Source organism: Canis lupus, chromosome 19 (genome assembly GCF_003254725.2).
Source record: "Canis lupus dingo isolate Sandy chromosome 19, ASM325472v2, whole genome shotgun sequence".
Taxonomy (NCBI): domain Eukaryota; kingdom Metazoa; phylum Chordata; class Mammalia; order Carnivora; family Canidae; genus Canis; species Canis lupus.
Window position 1 is genome coordinate 21,269,661 of NC_064261.1, and position 20,139 is coordinate 21,289,799.

The window sequence follows — 20,139 nt, forward strand, 5'->3', positions numbered from 1 at the left end:
ATCTGCACAGTGAACTGGAAATGAATTTGCATCTACTGAGTGGGGCCCAAGACACTTCATGGAGGAGTAAATAGTCACACCATTCCATGCTCCACACAGAAATTGATGAACAAAACAAAAGTCACTGTGTGAGAGAAATCCAATACAGTCACCAATCTTGAGGGACAAGATTGGAAAGAGTTTGCACAGAACACCTGATTGGATTTTGGATGCAGTAAACAGCATTTTGGATACAGTAAACCAATGTATACAAATGGTTGCTGCAATGGTTGGGGACTGTTTCCTGATCACCAAGTATTTGGGTTGGGGGCAAGGGTTGTGAAACCTTTCTGAGCATTTTGCTAAATAGTTAAGGTTCTGTGATCCAGACATGTTTAAGTGGAGGAGGTTAGAGCTGTGGGTACTAGGGGAATAGACTAAGAGCTAATCCTAAAGTAGAGCTCTGAGGGCAGCTGACCTGAGACTTTAGACCTTAGCTTTGTGGCCAAGGCCCATCATAGTCTATTTCAAATACAGCCTTTCAAACAGAGGCTCTGTGACCTGTGGACTTGGTATATTCTTATTCATGCCCAACTCATGGCAAATCATCCACCTGTATGAGGACCTGTCCCCATTGCACTGGCCGTTAGTGGTCTGTGGTACCTAGGGCATGTCACTTTCTCCAAGGGGTGAGACTTTGGCCCTTAAGCCATGATAGCTCTCCTGGAAGACTCCCCAAGCTAGTGACTCAGCTCTGGATGGCCAAGAATCCCCTGAGTGTCCCTGTCCTTCCCCACCCCCAGTCCAGGGAGGAAAGAGAGCTTCTTGTGCTGAGGAGCTTGAAGAACAGTGGGGGTGGGAGTGGAAAGCATCTCTGACAGGTCAGAAACAGGAAGTGGGAAGCTTCTTTAATTATTTTTATTTGTCAGGCCTGGAGTAGGCCTCAGATGGATGGGAGAGCTCAGAGATTGACACATTTAAGAAGAAAGTAAGCCAGTTAGCACTAATGCAGAAAAGTTTGTAGAGGGGAGACCATGGGGTCTGTCACAGAGTCCTTAGGGAAATCAGCAGCAGAAGGAAGGTCTGTGAAGACACAAAGCTTATACAGTTCTGGGCTTATACACTGAGCCAAGAGAAGAAAAGTCATTCAAAATAGGAGGTGTGTCCTGAGGAGAGCAAAAGAAGGATCAGGATTGGGTGAGGCACTCCACTTCTCATTGATCCACATGAAGAAGTAGGTGACCCTGGTGAAGATGCTGAAGCTTATAGGGTAGTGTCAGGCCAGGCTCCAGCTAGATAGCCCCATCAGAAACCAAGTACTACTGCTCAGCTTGCAGACCAAGGGGCCCCCAGAATCTCCCTGAGGAAAGAAACAGTAGGAGTAGGGGGACCAAGATAGAAGGGGACACACATGGTTTAGGCAGTGTGAAGACAGTGCCCTTGTCCTTCACGGAGTGGATATTAGGAAACCTCATGTCAAGGTGATGCCGTGAGTTGTTCTCATCAGAATCACCTGAAGGATTTGAAAAGTTCAGACACAGAGTTCCACTGCAGACCTCTTCAGTCAAAATCTCAAGGGTAGGAGGGGGGAAGATGGAGGAAGAATAGGGTCCTCAAGTCACGTGTCCCCACCAAATTACCTAGATAACTTTGAAATCATCCTGAAAACCTACGAATTTGGTCTGAGATTTAAAGAGAGAACAGCTGGAATGCTAGAGTGAGAATAGTTTGCGCTTGTATCAAGTACAACTTGTTTTGGGCCACTCTACACTGAGCAAAATGACTAGAAGGAAAAACTCACCTCAAAAGAAAGAATCAGAAACAGTCCTCTCTCCCACAGAGGTACAAAATTTGGATTACACTTCAAAGTCAGAAAGCCAATTCAGAAGCACAGTTATAAAGCTACTGGTGGCTCTAGAAGAAAGCATAAAGGATCCAAGAGACTTGATGACTGCAGAATCTAATCAGGCAGAAATTAAAAATCAATTAAATGAGATACAATCCAAACTAGAGTCCTAATGACAAGGGCTAATGAGGTAGAAGAATGAGTGAGTGACATAGATGACAAGTAGATGGCAAGAAGGGAAACTGAGGAAAAAAGAGAAAAACAAAGATCATGAGGATAGGTTAAGGGAAATAAATGACAGCCTCAGACGGAAATATCTACGTTTAATTGGGGTTCCCGAGGGCGCCGAAAGAGACAGAGGTCCAGAAAATGTATTTGAACAAAACATAGCTGAGAACTTTCCTTAATCTGGAAAGGGAAACAGGCATTCAGATCCAGGAGATAGAGAGATCCCTCCGTAAATCAATAAAAACTGCTCAACACTTAGACATTTAATAGTGAAACTTGCAAATTCCAAAGATAAAGAGATGATCCTTCAACCAGCAAGAGATAAGAGATCCCTAACTTATATGGGGAGAACTATTAGATTAACAGCAGACGTCTTCACAGAGACCTGGCAGGCCAGAAAGAGCTGGCAGGATATATTCAGGGTCCTAAATGAGAAGAACATGCAGCTAAGAATACTTTATCCAGCAAGGCTTTCATTCAGAATAGAAGGAGAGAGAAAGAGCTTCCAAGATAGGCAGAAACTGAAAGAATATGTGACCACCAAGCCAGCTCTGCAAGAAATACTAAGGGGAATTCTGTAATAGAAAGAGGAAGTCTAAAGGGAACAATCCACAAAAACAGGGACTGAATAGGTATCATGATGACACTAAATTCAAAATTTCAATAGTAACTCTGAACATGAATGGGCTTAATGACCTCATCAAAAGATGCAGGGTTTCAGACTGGATAAAAAAGGAAGACCCATCTATTTGCTGTCTATAAGAGACTCATTTAGGACATAGGACACCTACAGCCTGTAAAAGAAAAGGTTGGAGAACCATTTACCATTCAAATGGTCTTCAAAAGAAAGCAGGGGTAGCCATCCTTATATCCGATAAATTAAAGTTTATCCCAAAGACTGTAGTAAGAGATGAAGAGGGACACTATATCATACTTAAAGGATCTATCCAACATAGGACCTAACAATGATGAATATTTATGCCCTGAATGTGGGAGCTGCCAAGGATATCAATCAATTAATAAACAAAGTTAAGACATACTTAGATAATAATACACTTATACTTGGGGACTTGAATGTAGCACTTCTACAATTGACAGATCTTCTAAGGACAAGATCTACAAAGAAACAAGAGCTTTAAATGATACACTGGACCAGATGGATTTCACAGATATTTACAGAACTTTATATCCAAACACAACTGAATACACAGTCTTCTCAAGTGCACAAGGAACTTCCTCCAGAATAGATCACATACTGGGTCACAAATCAGGTCTCAACTGATACCAAAAGATTGGGATCATCCCCTGTATATTTTCAGACCATAATGCTTTGAAACTAGAATTAAATCACAAGAAGAAGTTGGAAGGATTTCAGACACGTGGAGGTTAAGGACCATCCTGCTAAAAGATGAAAGGATCAACCAGGAAATTAAGGAAGAATTAAAAAGATTCATGGAAACTAATGAGAATGAAGATACAACCCTTCAAAATCTTTGGGAAACAGCAAAAGCAGTCCTGAGGGGGAAACACATTGCAATACAAGCGTCCATCCAAAAACTGGAAAGAATTATAGAATACAAAAGCTAACCTTGCACCTAAAGGAGCTGGAGAAAAACCAGCAAACAGATCCTACACCAAGAAGAAGAAGAGAGTTAATAAAGATTCAAGCAGAACTCAACGAAATCTAGACCAGAAGAACTGTGGAACAGGTCAACAAAACCAGGAGTTGATTCTTTGAAAGAACTAATAAGATAGATAAACCATTAGCCAGCCTTATTAAAAAGAAGAGAGAGAAGACTCAAATTAATAAAATCATGAATGAGAAAGGAGAGATCACCACCAATGCCAAGGAAATAAAAACGATCTTAAAAAATTATTATGAGCAGCTTTACGCCAATAAATTAGGCAATCTGGAAGAAATGGACGCATTTCTGGAAAACCACAAATTACCAAAACTGCAAGAGGATGAAATAGAAAACCTGAACAGGCCAAAAACCAGGGAGGAAATTGAAGCAGTCATCAAAAACCTCCCAAGACACAAAAGTTCAGAGTGTAGGGATAGAGGAACATTCCTCAGTATCTTAAAAGCCATCTATGAAAAGCCCACAGCAAATATCATTCTCAATGGGAAAACACTGGGAGCCTTTCCCCTAAGATCAGGAACACAACAGGGATATCCACTCTCACCACTGTTATTCAACATAGTACTAGAAGTCCTAGTCTCAGCAATCAGGCAACAAACAGAGATGAAAGGCATTCAAATTGGCAAAGAAGAAGTCAAACTCTCCCTCTTTGCAGGTGACATGACACTGCACATAGAAAACCCAAAAGACTCCACCACAAGATTGCTAGAACTCATATAACAATTCGGTAGTGTGGTAGGATACAAAATCAATGCCCAGAAATCAGTGGCATTTCTATACATTAATATGAAGACTGAAGAAACAGAAATTAAGGAGTCAATCCTATTTACAATTTCACCCAAAAGTATAAGATGCCTAGGAATAAACCAAACCAAAGAGGTAAAGTATCTATACCCTAAAAACTACAGAACACTTCTGAAAGAAATTGCGGAAGACACAAAGAAATGGAAAAATATCCCATGCTCATGGGTTGGAAGAATTAATATTGTGAAAATGTCAATGCTACCCAGGGCAATTTACACATTTAATGCAATCCCTATCATTTTACCATGGACTTTCTTCATAGAGTTTGAACAAATCATCTTAAGATTTGTGTGTAATCAAAGAAGATCCCAAATAGCCAGGGGAATATTAAAAAAGAAAACCATAGCTGGAGGAATCGCAATGCCAGATTTCAGGTTGTACTACAAAGCTGTGGTCATCAAGGCAGTGTGGTGCTGGCACAAAAACAGACACATAGATCAGTGGAACAGAATAGAGAATCCAGAAGTGGAACCTTAACTTTATGGGCAACTAATATTCGATAATGGAGGAAAGACTATCCACTGGAAGAAAGACAGTCTCTTCAATAAATGGTGCTGGGAAAATTGGACATCCACCTGCAGAAGAATGAAACTAGACCACTCTCTTTCACCATACACAAAGATAAACTCAAAATGGATGAAAGATCTAAATGTGAGACAAGATTCCATCAAAATCCTAGAGGAGAACACAGGCAAAACCCTTTTTGAAGTTGGCCACAGTAACTTCTTGCAAGATACATCCATGAAGGCAAGAGAAACAAAAGCAAAAAATGAATTATTGGGACTTCATCAAGATAAGAAGCTTTTGCACAGCAAAGGATACAGTCAACAAAACTAAAAGACAACCTAGAGAATGGGAGATGATATATGCAAATGACCTATCAGATAAAGGGCCATTATCCAAGATTTATAAAGAACTTATTAAACTCAACTGCAGAGAAAAAAACAATCCAATCATGAAATAGGCAAAAGACATGAACAGAAATTTCAGAGAGGAAGACATACACATGGCCAACAAGCACACGAGAAAATGCTCTGCATCACTTGCCATCAGGGAAATACAAATCAAAACCACAATGAGATACCACCTCACACCAGTGAGAATGGGGAAAATTAATAAGACAGTAAACAACAAATGTTGGTGAGGATGTGGAGAAAGGGGATCCCTCTTGCTCTGTTGGTGGGAATGTGAACTGGTGCAGCCACTCTGGAAAACTGTGTGGAGGTTCCTCAAAGAGTTAAAAATAGACCTGCCCTATGACCCAGCAATTGCACTATTGGGGATTTACCGCAAAGATTCAGATGCAATGAAACGCCAGGACACCTGCACCCCGATGTTTCTAGCAGCAATGTCCACAATAGCCAAACTGTGGAAGGAGCCTTGGTGTCCATCGAAAGATGAATGGATAAAGAAGATGTGGTTTATGTATACAATGGAATATTCCTCAGCCAATAGAAACGACAAATACCCACCATTTGCTTTACGTGGATGGAACTGGAGGGTATTATGCTGAGTGAAATAAGTCAATCGGAGAAGGACAAACATTGTATGCTCTCATTCATTTGGGGAATATAAATAATAGTGAAAGGGAATAAAGGGGAAAGGAGAAAAAAAATGAGTGGGAAATACCAGAAAGGGAGACAGAACATAAAGACTCCTAACTCTGGGAAACGAACAAGGGGTGGTGGAAAGGGAGGTGGGTGGGGGGTGGGGGTGACTGTGTGATGGGCACTGAGGGGGGCACCTGATGGGATGAGCACTGGGTGTTATTCTATATGTTTGCACATTGAACACCAATAAAAAATAAATAAAAAATAAATAAAATAAATAAACTGCCCGTTTAGAGATCCACTCATTCTGTGGCCCACCAAAACAAGCCTCATGCTTACATTCCCTTGCAAATTAAATCTGCCACCTACCAATCTGCAGCAGCCTCTTTCTCTAGTCTCTCCTTGCCATCCATGCTGGGGCCAGTTTGTAAGCCAACCTTATCTAAATGAAAACATCAGTATCTCATCAGCCCAAAGTCCAGAATCTCATTATTGAAGTACTCTAAATTAAGTGATGATGAGGCTTCTAGCTTTAATCCATTAGGCATAGTTCTTAAGCACAATTCTTCCTCCATTTGTGGACCCATAAAACTAAAGAAACCACCAACCCAACATTCCCAACTTACAATAGTGGGACAGGCCTAGGATGACAATCTCAGACATTGCCATTCGAAGGGAAGAAGAGGGGAGATGAAAAGTTAAAAGGAGTTACTTGTTTATATATTCTACTGGGCAAGGTCTCAAGGCCTTAGAAAAAATTCTGTGACTCTTGGCTCTGCCCTTTGGACTCTTGGCCATCTTTCCTTTTTTTTTTTTATATTTAATTTTGCTCCTTTTATACTCTCTGAACTGTTTTGTTTTGCTTTCCCTCTTCCATACTTTTTCTTGCCCTTTAATATTTCCTTAAACTTAACAGGAAATCTTCAAAATCTATAAAACAGCATTTATAGTATTTTAGAGATTTTTATGAATGAAGTTCTAAATTTTTCTGTATGCATTCTGTAGTCATTAATTGATATTTTCACAAATTATAGCCCTAATCTCAATGACTATATTTTAAAGAACTTTAAAATATTTCTCTAAATTCATTTAAAATAATGGGCACTCACTGTAAAAATCACAAAGAAAATAATAATTGCAAACACCATGCCCTTTTTTGGGGGGAAGTAGCACATGGTTGCACAAAATTGCACCTGAATAGGTGCAATGGCACCTATTGCAAGATCTGCCAGCTTGCTTCCCCCTGGTTGAGATCTGAGGGCCCAAACTTTCATTTTGTACTTTTTCTTTTCCTGTCAGTACCAGACCACAGTACTACTTGTGACGTAAACTCAGGAACCTTGTGGTCTTTACGTGGATTTCATTGTTTTCACTCTCTTAGGCAAATCCACATCCACACATATTTTTGAGATAATTCCCTCTCTAAATTGGCTTTCTCTTGAGAAGTTATGTATATACCCTCCACCCCCTACCACACACAAAAGCTGAAGAATAAAAAGTACTATACCTCTCCCTAATATATTCAGAGACATAGAGGACAAGACTGAGAGTTTTGAAGGGAAACTGGAAGAAATGAACAGAGTGAGGAGAGTGGGGAAGCATGATGACCAGGCCTCAAAGGAAGCAACAGGAGTGGGGAGGATGGAGGCATTTCAGAAGGTAGGAGTGACAACTGGGCAGGAGCCAGGGCACACCAGGCAAGTGGATGTGAGGACAAAGGCAGCCTCCCAATAAGAAGCCACTGGAAAACTGTTTTCAGGGAATGTGGGAGGATGAAGGGGAATTTGGAGAGGATGACGTACTGGAGATTTGCTGCTCACCATCTGGGCTGCCTCTGGAGTGCTCAGCGGGAGGGAAGGACATGTCTGGCATTGCAACATATGCCTTCCATGCCTCCCACATGTCATCTCCACAACTACGTACATTGGCAATTTGCAGGTGAGGAAACTGAATCCAAAGAAAACCAACCATTACACAAGGAACAGAAGGCCAGGACTCAACCCCAGGTCTGCTGATGCCCTCCTATGTCCTGTTTATAGTCAGTCAGAGCCCTAACGTGTTCCTCGTTTGCCCAACTCTATGCTATTTCCAAGGGAATGCAGAGATAGGCTTAGAGCAGGCCTGCCACCATCAGGCGCTGGGTGGGTCTGGAGAAGTGAAGGGCACGCTATGAGCAGTGGCAGGGCACTGGACAAGCATCTGCAGAGGAGCAACACTGTGAGGTCACACAGTCACCTGGGGGGATGGACTGTCCTAATTCCTACCTCACATGTAGGAAGGGAAAGTGGCATACAGGCATGGTCAGTACCAGGACTGGGCCCCACTAGTAGGCTCTAGAACCCATGATGGTAGCCACTGTTCCATACAGCCTCTCTACAGTCTGCACTGCAGCGACCACCTACAAATGATGGGACAGGACAGCATCTTTCCCCTCTAGCATTTTCATGCCCAGTTGGGTTTTTCCACTTTCTCCTTCCTTCAGTAATAGGTTGCTCTGAGGCTTGCCACCAGGTGGCAGCATTAAACTGTTTGAGATTGCTTTAACCAGCTTGTATCCCCAGACGTAGGACCTAAAATCATGGCATTCATCTTCAGGTACACTGGTTCTCTGGTAGCTACTCTGTCCACCATCCCTAGTTCAGTGTACCCTTATCCCTCTAACCTTCCCACCATCTGCACCATACCTGACCCCCTAATGGCTCCCCCTCTATTCTCCCCCACCAAATGGAAGCTCACTGCCTCTGGAAATCCCCTTAGTATGTTGTGGGGAGTTTTATTTATTTATTTATTTTTATTATTAAATTTATTGTTAAAATACCACATGCCATCAAATATAGAATAAATTTTTAACATTTCACTGTATATTGTTAATGTATTTTTCTTATATATTTATTTTTTATATAAATTTATTTTTTATTGGTGTTCAATTTGCCAACATATAGAACAACACCCAGTGCTCATCCCATCAAGCGTGTGGGGAGTTTTAAAAACATTATCTTCCTCTGTTCCGTCCTGTGGGTGCACTGCCCCCCTTTCCCACCCTCCTGCTGCAGCACAAGCTCCTTTGAGGCAGAGGCTGCTTTCTTTTGTGTGTGACACAGCCTCTTTGTGGAGTGATGATATGCAGCTGGGGTACCTGAAGCCCCAGGAGAGCAGGGCCAGGAAGAGCCTGTTCCACCAGCATCCTGGGTGCATTTTCCCTTCCAGAGGTCTCTGGATGTCTTCAGTTCATCACAGGTGCTCAGGCCTTAGACATGACTGTGCACAGTGGGACTATCCATTTCCTAAATGAAGGGTACTCCATCCTACCTGCATGTTGCTTACAGGAGGAAAATTCTGATGAATGTGTGATTCCTAGTGGTCAAGCAAAAGTACTTCTAGAGAAACATCATATATGTACTTCAAAGACTTGATCTAGCATTTTCATCACCGCTCTGCTTGTAATACATTACATAGCATACATGTCAGCAATAGGTGAAGGATAAAGAGCGATGGTATGTTTAGAGAATGAAATGCTGTAGGACATTTTTGTAGAATAGACTAGACTTGTGTGGGGAAAACACTGGCCTACAAGGTATAATACTGAGTAAAAAATGCAATAGCATAATTAAATCACAGTGCAATACCAAACATGAACATCAATACCATATATGCTTTGGGAATCATATATTTACAGTGAAAGTTCAAACACATGGGCAGAAGAAATATAGATCAAATTCTATGAGTGGATGTAATCTCTGGGTAGGAAGGAAAGAGAAAGGCCAGAGGATAGTGACAAAAGGGGCTATAAATTATATGTGAAATATTTTGTTATATTTATATGTGATATGTATCACATATAAAACATACAATATTTTATACATTTATTTGCATATAAAATAAAATAAAATGATATATAAAATTATTGGAAGCAAATATGGCAAAAAATGAACATTTGTTAATTCTGGATAGTAGGTCCATGAGCATTTGTAAATTCTTCTCTGTATTTTTCAATATATTTAAAATAGTTTACAATGATTGTAAAAGAACAGGGTGTCATATATATTAACTTTTAGAATTAAATAAGTAGGCAAAATAAATCCCAAGTGTGATCTAGGTAGTACCGGAAGCAGCGGGGTGATGTAATGGAGAGGAACTGAGTCTACAGAAGATGGGAAGGAGCAGCCTCCAGATTAAAGGAACAACTGAAGAGAATGGCTGAGGAGCGTGCCAGGCAGAGGACTTAGTGGGAACAGACTGGGCAGAGAGAGTTATGGGTAGCTGCCATGTAGGGAGGGATAGTCATAGGGTTTCTTCAGCTGGGACAGAACAAGAATGACTTTCCAGGCTTTATGGGGACTTTTGGGGCCTTTAACTATAGGCAGAATTAAAGAGGCTTTTCAAAGATATCCCCGGTATGCTAAAATCCAATAAAATAAACTTTAAGGCCTCAGGGAAGGTATGAATAAAAAAGTTCCTCTGACTACCATGCAGAGAAAGGGTGATAGACACCTTGGTGTGTGCAGAAGGTGAATTGTGGGTTGGCCCTGAGGAGCATGAGGCACTCAAGTTTGCATACAGACAATGAGGGCCAAACATTACGGTCTGCCTGTCCCAGAAACCCTGCACAGGATCCCAGTGCTACCATCCATTTATTTATTATCCCAGAAATTAGCAGGTAGGAGGGCTGAGCTGTCAATACCACCTGAAGGGAGAAGGTGCATGGGTATACACAAGCTCCAGTCCTGCACTCAAGGAGCTCAGTGTGGTAGAGAGCCATGTCACCAACTAAACACAGGAGATAGGGAGAGTAGTAAGGGCTATGAGAGCTATCAGGATTTTAATTTATCTTTCACTAATATGTATTATTTAATTATTTAAAAAATCTGGGTTTTTGAAATTTTATTTATTTATTTGTTATTTGTTTATATATGTTTATTTATTTATTTATTTATTTATTTATTTATTTATTTATTTATTTAATTCAATTTGCCAACATATAGTAAAACACCCAGTGCTCATCCCATCAAGTGCCCCACACAGTGCTCATCACCCAGTCACCCAATTCCCCCGCCCACCTCCCCTTCCACTATCCCTTGTTCATTTCCCAGTTAGGAGTCTCTCATGGTGTGTCACCCTCTCTAATTTTTCTCAATCATCATCCCTCCATTCCCCTATAATCCCTTTCACTATTTTTTACATTCCCCGTATGAATGAAACCATATAATGATTGTGCTTCTCCGACTGACTTACTTCACTTAGCATAATACCCTCCAGTTCCATCCACGTTGAAGCAAATGGTAGGTATTCGTCATTTGTAATGGCTGAGCAATATTTCATTGTATATATAGACCACATCTTCTTTATTGATTCATCTTTCAATGGACAACGAGGCTCTTTCCACAGTTGGCTATTGTACATTGCTGCTCTAAACATTGTGGTGCGGGGATCCCTGGGTGGCGCAGCGGTTTGGCGCCTGCCTTTGGCCAGGGCGTGATCCTGGAGACCCGGGATCGAATCCCACATCGGGCTCCCGGTGCATGGAGCCTGCTTCTCCCTCTGCCTGTGTCTCTGCCTCTCTCTATTTCTCTCTCTGTGACTATCATAAATAAATAAAAATTTAAAAAAAAATTTAAACATTGTGGCGCACGTGTCTCAGTCGTTCACTGCATCTGTATCTTTGGGGTAAATCCCCAGTAGTGAAATTGCTGGGTCATAAGGTGGCTCAATTTTTAACTCTTTGAGGAACTTCCAAACAGTTTTCCAGAATGACTGTACCAGTTCACATTCCCACCAACAGTGCAAAAGTGTTCCCCTTTCTCCACACAGTGCAAGAGGGTTCTCCTTTCTCCACATCCTCTCCAACATTTGTTGTTTCCTGTCTTGTTAATTTTCACTATTCTCACTGGTGTGAGGTGGTATCTCATTGTGGTTTTGATTTGTATTTTCCTGATGGCAAGTGATGCGGAGCATTTTCTTATATGCTTATTGGCTATGTGTATGCCTCCCTCGGTGAAATTTCTGTTCATGTCTTTTGCCCATTTCATGATTGGATTGCTTGTTTCTTTGCTGTTGAGTTTAGTCAGTTCTTTATACATCTTGGATATTAGCCCTTTACCTGATATATCGTTTGCAAAATCTTCTCCCATTCTGTAGGTTGTCTTTTAGTTTTGTTGACTGTTTATTTTGCTGTGCAAAAGCTTCTTATCTTGATGAAGTCTCAATAATTCATTTTTGCTTTTGTTTCCCTTGCAAGAAGTTACTGTGGCCAAGTTCAAAAAAGGTGTTGCCTGTGTTCTCCTCTAGGATTTTGATGGAATCTTGTCTCACATTTAGATATTTCATCCATTTTGAGTTTATCTTTGTGTATGGTGTAAGAGAATGGTCTAGTTTCATTCTTCTGCATGTGGATGTCCAATTTTCATAGCATCAATTATTGAAGAGACTGTCCTTTAACCAGAGGATAGTCTTTCCTGCTTTGTCAAATATTAGTTGACCATAGAATTGAGAGCTCATTTCTGGATTTTCTATTCTGTTCCATTGATCTATGTGTCTGTTTTTGTGCCAGGACCACACTGTCTTGATGACCACAGCTTTGTAGTACAACTTGAAATCTGGCATTGTGATGCCCCCAGCTATGGTTTTCTTTTTCAAAATGCCCCTGCCTATTCAAGGTCTTTTCTGATTCCAAAAAAGTCTTCGGATGATTTGTTCCAACTCTCTGAAGAAAGTCCATGGTATTCTGATAGGGATTGCATTGAACATGTAAATTGTCCTGGGTAGCATAGACATTTTCACAATATTCTTCGATTCCATGAGCATGGAATATTTTTCTTTTTTTTTTCTTTTTTTCTTTTTTTAATTTATTTATTTATGATAGTCAGAGAGAGAGAGAGAGAGAGGCAGAGACACAGTCAGAGGGAGAAGCAGGCTCCATGCACCGGGAGCCTGACGTGGGATTCGATCCCGGATCTCCAGGATCGCGCCCTGGGCCAAAGGCAGGTGCCAAACCACTGCACCACCCAGGGATCCTGCATGGAATATTTTTCCATCTCTTTCTGTCTTCCTCAGTTTCTTTCAGAAGTCTTCTGTAGTTTTTAGGGTATAGATTCTTTACCTCTTTGGTTAGATTTATTCTTAGGTATCTTATGCTTTTGGGTGCAATTGTAAATGGGATTTACTCCTTAATTTCTCTTTCTTCGGTCTCATTTTTAGTGTATAGAAATGCCACTGATTTCTGGGCATTGATTTGTATCCTGCCACACTACCGAATTGCTGTATGAGTTCTAGCAATCTTGGTGTGGAGTCTTTTGGGTTTTCTATGTGCAGTGTCATGTCATCTGCAAAGAGGGAGAGTTTGACTTCTTCTTTGCCAATTTGAATGCCTTTCATTTCTGTTTGTTGCCTGATTGCTGAGACTAGGACTTCTAATACTATGTTGAATAGCAGTGGTGAGAGTGGATATCCCTGTTGTGTTCCTGATCTTAGGGGAAAGGCTCCAAGTGTTTACCCATTGAGAATGATATTGCTGTGGGCTTTCGTAGATGGTTTTTAAGATGCTGAGGAATGTTCCCTCTATCCTTACACTCTCAAGAGTTTTTATCAGGAATGGGTGCTGTATTTTTTCAAATGCTTTCTCTGCATCTAGTGAGAGGATCATACGGTTCTTGTTTTTTCTCTTGTTGATATGATCTATCATGTTGATTGCTTTATGAGTGTTGAACCAGCCTTGCATCCTGGGGATGAATCCCACTTGGTCATTGTGAATAATCTTGTTAATGTATTGTTAGATCCTATTGGCTAGTATCTTGTTGAGAATTTTTTAATAAAATTATTTTTTATTGGTGTTCAATGTACCAACATACAGAATAACACCCAGTGCTCCAGTGCTCATCCCGTCAAGTGCCCCCCTCAGTGCCCGTCACCCATTCACCCCCACCCCCCACCCTCCTCCCCTTCCACCACCCCTGGTTTGTTTTTTTTTTTTTTTTCACCCCTGGTTTGTTTCCCAGAGTTAGGAGTCTTTATGTTCTGTCTCCCTTTCAGTATTTCCCACTCATTTCTTCTCCCTTCCCTTCTATTCCCTTTCACTATTATTTATATTCCCCAAATGAATGAGAACATATAATGTTTGTCCTTCTCCGATTGACTTATTTCACTTAGCATAATACCCTCCAGTTCCATCCACGTTGAAGCAAATGGTGGGTATTTGTCATTTCTAATGGCTGAGTAATATTCCATTGTATACATAAACCACATCTTCTTTATCCATTCATCTTTCGATGACACCGAGGCTCCTTCCATAGTTTGGCTATTGTGGACATTGCTGCTATAAACATCGGGGTGCAGGTGTCTCGGCGTTTCATTGCATCTGAATATTTGGGGTAAATCCTCAACAGTGCAATTGCTGGGTCATAGGGCAGGTCTATTTTTAACTCTTTGAGGAACCTCCACACAGTTTTCCAGAGTGGCTGCACCAGTTCACATTCCCACCAACAGTGTAAGAGGGTTCCCTTTTCTCCGCATCCTCTCCAACATTTGTGGCTTCCTGCCTTGTTTATTTTCCCCATTCTCACTGGAGTGAGGTGGGATCTCATTGTGGTTTTGATTTGTATTTCCCTGATGGCAAGTGATGCAGATCATTTTCTCATGTGCATGTTGGCCATGTCTATGTCTTCCTCTATGAGATTTCTGTTCATGTCTTTTGCCCATTTCATGATTGGATTGTTTGTCTCTTTGGTGTTGAGTTTAATAAGTTCTTTATAGATCTTGGAAACTAGCCCTTTAACTGATACGTCATTTGCAAATATCTTCTCCCATTCTGTAGGTTGTCTTTGAGTTTTGTTGACTGTATCCTTTGCTGTGCAAAAGCTTCTTATCTTGATGAAGTCCCAGTAGTTCATTTTTCCTTTTGTTTCTTTTGCCTTCGTGGATGTATCTTGCAAGAAGTTACTGTGGCTGAGTTCAAAAAGGGTATTGCCTGTGTTCTCCTCTAGGATTTTGATGGAATCCTGTCTCACATTTAGATATTTCATCCATTTTGAGTTTATCTTCGTGTATGGTGAAAGAGAGTGGTCTAGTTTCATTCTTCTGCAGGTGGATGTCCAATTTTCCCAGCACCATTTATTGAAGAGACTGTCTTTCTTCCAATGGATAGTCTTTCCTCCTTTATCGAATATTAGTTGACCATAAAGTTAAGGGTCCACTTCTGGATTCTCTATTCTGTTCCATTGATCTATGTGTCTGTTTTTGTGCCAGTACCACACTGTCTTGATGACCACAGCTTTGTAGTACAACCTGAAATCTGGCATTGTGATGCCCCCAGCTATGGTTTTCTTTTTTAAAATTCCCCTGGCTATTCGGGGTCTTTTCTGATTCCACACAAATCTTAAAATAATTTGTTCTAACTCTCTGAAGAAAGTCCATGGTATTTTGATAGGGATTGCATTAAACATGTAAATTGCCCTGGGTAACAGTGACATTTTCACAATATTAATTCTGCCAATCCATGAGCATGGAATATTTTTCCATCTCTTTGGGTCTTCCTCAATTTCTTTCAGAAGTGTTCTATCGTTTTTAGGGTATAGATCCTTTACCTCTTTGGTTAGGTTTATTCCTAGGTAAATGGGATTGACTCCTTAATTTCTCTTTCTTCAGTCTCATTGTTAGTGTATAGAAATGCCACTGACTTCTGGGCATTGATTTTGTATCCTGCCGCACTACCAAATTGCTGTATGAGTTTAGCAATCCTGGGGTGGAGTCTTTTGGGTTTTCTATGTAGAGTATCATGTCATTGGCAAAGAGGGAGAGTTTGACTTCTTCTTTGCCAATTTGAATGCCTTTAATGTCTTTTTGTTGTCTCATTGCTGAGGCTGGGACTTCCAGTACTGTGTTGAATAGCAGTCGTGAGAGTGGACATCCGTGTCTTGTTCTTGATCTTAGGGGAAAGGCTCCCAGTGCTTCCCCATTGAGAATGATATTTGCTGTGGGCTTTTCGTAGATGGCTTTTAAGATGTTGAGGAATGTTCCCTCTATCCTCACATTCTGAAGAGTTTTTATCAGGAATGGGTGCTGTATTTTGTCAAATGCTTTCTCTGCATCTAATGAGAGGATCATATGGTTCTTGGTTTTTCTCTTGCTGATATGATGAATCACATTGATTGTTTTACAAGTGTTGAACCAGCCTTGTGTCCCGGGGATAAATCCTACTCGGTCATGGTGAATAATTTTCTTTGTTGTATTGTATTGTATTGTTGGATGTATTGTTGGATCCTGTTGGCTAGTATCTTGTTGAGAATTTTTGCATCCATGTTCATCAGGGATATTGGTCTGTAATTCTCCTTTTTGGTGGGGTCTTTGTCTGGTTTTGGAATTAAGGTGATGCTGGCCTCATAGAACGAATTTGGAAGTACTCCATCTCTTTCTATATTTCCAAACAGCTTTAGTAGAATAGGTATTGATGTTTCTTTAAACATTTGATAAAATTCCCCTGGGAAGCCATCTGGCCCTGGACTTTTGTGTCTTGGGAGGTTTTTGATGACTGCTTCAATATCCTCCCTGGTTATTGGACTGTTCAGGTTTTCTATTACATCCCGTTCCAGTTTTGGTAAGTTGTGGTTTTCCAGAAATGCATCCATTTCTTCCAGATTGCCTAATTTGTTGATATAGCTGTTCATAATACATTTTTAAAATTGTATTTCCTTGGTATTGGTTGTGATCTCTCCTCTTTCATTCATGGTTTTATTAATTTGAGCCTGTTCTCTCTTCTTTTTAAAAAGTCTGGCTAATGGTTTATTTATCTATCTATCTATATCCCAGAGGGCATGAAGCACCTAGCACACTCCTTCTGTAGCGTGGACAAGAGAGTCTATGGAGCAGAGAGCACCCTAACCTCTGGAGAGTGTGATAAGGTAAAACATAACATGTATTGAGCATTTACCCAAGGCTATGTATTGCACTAAGTATGTTACCTCTGGATTTTTTTCCCATGAGGTCTGCATGGGCAGCATTGACATTTCACATATTAGGAAATAAATGTGGAGAGATGAACAAAGCTTCCCAAAGTCTCAGAGCCAGGATCTCAAAGGCATAAAGCCTGCTCACCTAAACCAGATGGGGGACACTTCTTGAGAGATCAGTGACCAATGAATCATGGCAATTGACTGTCCCATTTAGGTGTGCCCATATATATAAAGTCAGGATAGCTGGCAGATGTGCATGAATGTAGGAAGCCGTGTGTGAATAGAATTTTGCTTTGTTGTTTTATTTTTGTTAAATAGTTATTCCTATGACCTGCTCAAGCATAGTATTTCTTTTTTTTTTTTTTAAGCATAGCATTTCTGTAGAGGAGTAGCACCATCAGGATCCTTGCAGGGGAGATCCATACCTTGGGTGGGTACAGAACCAACCACCTGTGAGAAAACCTGCCATTCCTATCAGGAAGCATAGGGGATCAGTTGACACCTTTCCCCCTGGACACAAACAGCCTGGCCAGCCTCTGACCAGCTCATACGTGAGCCTTCCTGCATGCCTCAGTTATCCAACAACACCTCTCTGAGCTTTGGAGACCTCAAGGTGGCTGTTTCCCTGCTGCACTGGCTATTCTTCCCCTGAAATATGCTGGCTGTAGCTATACTGACTTTGAGCCCTCTGCTGCTGGTAACCATCCTGCAGGGGCAGAGACTGTGGCAAGAGTCCCACTATCTACTACTGGCTAACATCCTGCTCTCGGATCTGGCCTATCTTGTCTTCCACATGCTTATTTCCCCTAGCAACCTGGGCAGCTGGTCCCTGGGCCTCATTGCTTGTGGTATTCTCACAGATGCCATCTTCACTGCCTATATCAGCACCATCTTGCCTTCATGGCCACTGTGCTACACACCTACCTGGCAGTTGCTTATCCTCTGTGCTATTTCTCCTTCATGTCCTATGAGGCTGCCCAGAAAGTGGTGGCCCTCATCTGGCTGGTGGCCTGCTTCTTCTCAGATGTCTCATTTGGCTTAGCAAGCAGCAAAATGCCAGGTTAGAGGAGCAAGGGGCCTAATGTATCCTGCAGCTAATTCTGGGCACTGAGTCAGGTTGTGGCCCACTGGTCACTGTCACCCACACCTGAATTTTATGCATTCTCTTTCTATGCACACCTCTCAACACCTACTGCTTCTGGAGGATCTATGCAGAGACCAGGACTTCAGGTATCTGGGTACAAGGCTGTTCCTGATCCAGGGGTATCCTGCTTATCCACACAGTGCTAATCATACTGTATGTTAGCTCAGTTGTGGTATTTTCCCTGGACATCATGCTAATCAAGTACCACCACACTGATGCCAGAACTCATGTGTGGCTCATGGCAGTGAAGAACGAGGTGTTCATGATGCCTCCTTGTGCCCAACTTCCATATCTGTACACACTTCATTACTGGAAGCTACTGGAGATGGTCTGGGGCCACTTCTCATCCAAGAGGCACAGTGACATCTTCACTATTTCTCAGAGCTACAGTCTTCACAGTCTGGCAAGCTGAGGTTAAAAATTATACATCAGATGCTTCAACATCCAATTATTGCCAATTCCAGAGAAATTGCCATATACTTGTACAACAGAACCTCTAAGATTATCTCAACTGATGGTTTTCAACATTTCAAAAGGTTTTTTTTTTTTTTACATTTCAAAAGTTTTTAAGTAGAGAAAGCTCACTGAAGTGAAGATTTTCTACTTGAAAATGGAAGCAAATAAAAGTGATTCAGCAGAACTCTGATCAAAGTGGGGTGAGGCCCTGAGCTGTGTTTTTCCAATGGCTTCCACCATACCCTCTATCACCACTGGCAAAGCACTGTTGCTGACAAACACACAGAAACCAAAATGTTACTGAAAGCTTGAACCTGGAAAGTGAGCAAGCAGATCTGCTGAATCTGGAACCATGAGCCTCCATTTTGGAAGCTCCTCAGTATATGGGAAGGAGGAGAACAATGTAGGACCCATGTATACTGAGGGGTGTTGTGAAGACATTTATGAAGCTGGAACCCCAAAAGATTATAGTTTCAGAACAAAGATAAATGACAACCAACAGAATAGCAGGGCGACTTTTCTTCCTTGATATTGGTGCTGTGCAGAAAAGGAAGAAAATTCCTCAATTACTCTTGGGGAGAAGCCACCCTGTAGACAGGATTAGAACTAGGTTTTAAACTATTTTTGTGGTTAATAGACCTCATTCTGTGGTTGGTGTGGCTCTTCTGGAAGATTAGAGCATTAGCTCAGGTTTCAAAGAATTTCTGTGGTAAAAGAATCTCAAAGAAAATGAGTTGCACATAGTCAAAATTCACAAAACACACACACACATACACACACACGACACCATGAATGAAAATAAGAAGAAACAAGATAGCATCAGTATACTCCATCCGCCTCCTTAAATTGTCAGACACTTGGCTAATACAAAAATGTTCAATGTTTTAAGACATGAAAAATGAGATGGAAATAGGAATGAGAAGGAATACATTTTTAAAATAACTATTCAAATTAGGAAAAGAATTAAATAAAACTCCTAGAAATAAAAAATGTAAAATAACCAGAATTGCAAAAGATGGGTTATATTTAATATGGGGTAAAAAGTATATTAGAGATAACTGAAGAGGGATTTGGTAAACTGGAAGATAGGTTTAAATAAATGATCTAAAGTGTCTAGAGTGATAAAAAGGCAAAAAATATAAAAGAGATATTAAGAAATATTGATTTTAGAATAGAAAGACTGACGTCCAATTAGAGAATACAATAGAGAAAATGTGGAAAGGAAAACACTTAAAGGGATAATAGCTGACAATTTTTCAGGTTTATTGAAAGATATCAAACCTCAGACTCAAGAATTCTAACCAATTGAAAATAAGATGAGTGACAAATAATCCACCTTAAGTGGATGTGAAACTGCAGGAAACCAAATACAAAGACAAGATATTTAAAGCAGGCAGAGATAAGAGATAAAAGAACAATTTAACTGACTTCTGATTTCTAAAAGAAAAAAAAGGGGATCCCTGGGTGGCGCAGCGGTTTGGCGCCTGCCTTTGGCCCAGGGCGCGATCCTGGAGACCCGGAATCGAATCCCACATCAGGCTCCCGGTGC

General features: G+C 41.0%; 1 protein-coding gene across 1 annotated transcript; it reads left to right on the forward strand.

Moving 5' to 3' along the window:
* Nucleotides 1-7,812: 7,812 nt before the first annotated feature.
* Nucleotides 7,813-18,546, forward strand: GPR148 (G protein-coupled receptor 148). The gene is given in 5 exon segments (XM_049097154.1): nucleotides 7,813-7,969; nucleotides 17,469-17,509; nucleotides 17,511-17,883; nucleotides 17,886-18,014; nucleotides 18,017-18,546. Coding segments are annotated over 5 exon segments (1,230 nt in total).
* Nucleotides 18,547-20,139: the final 1,593 nt, after the last annotated feature.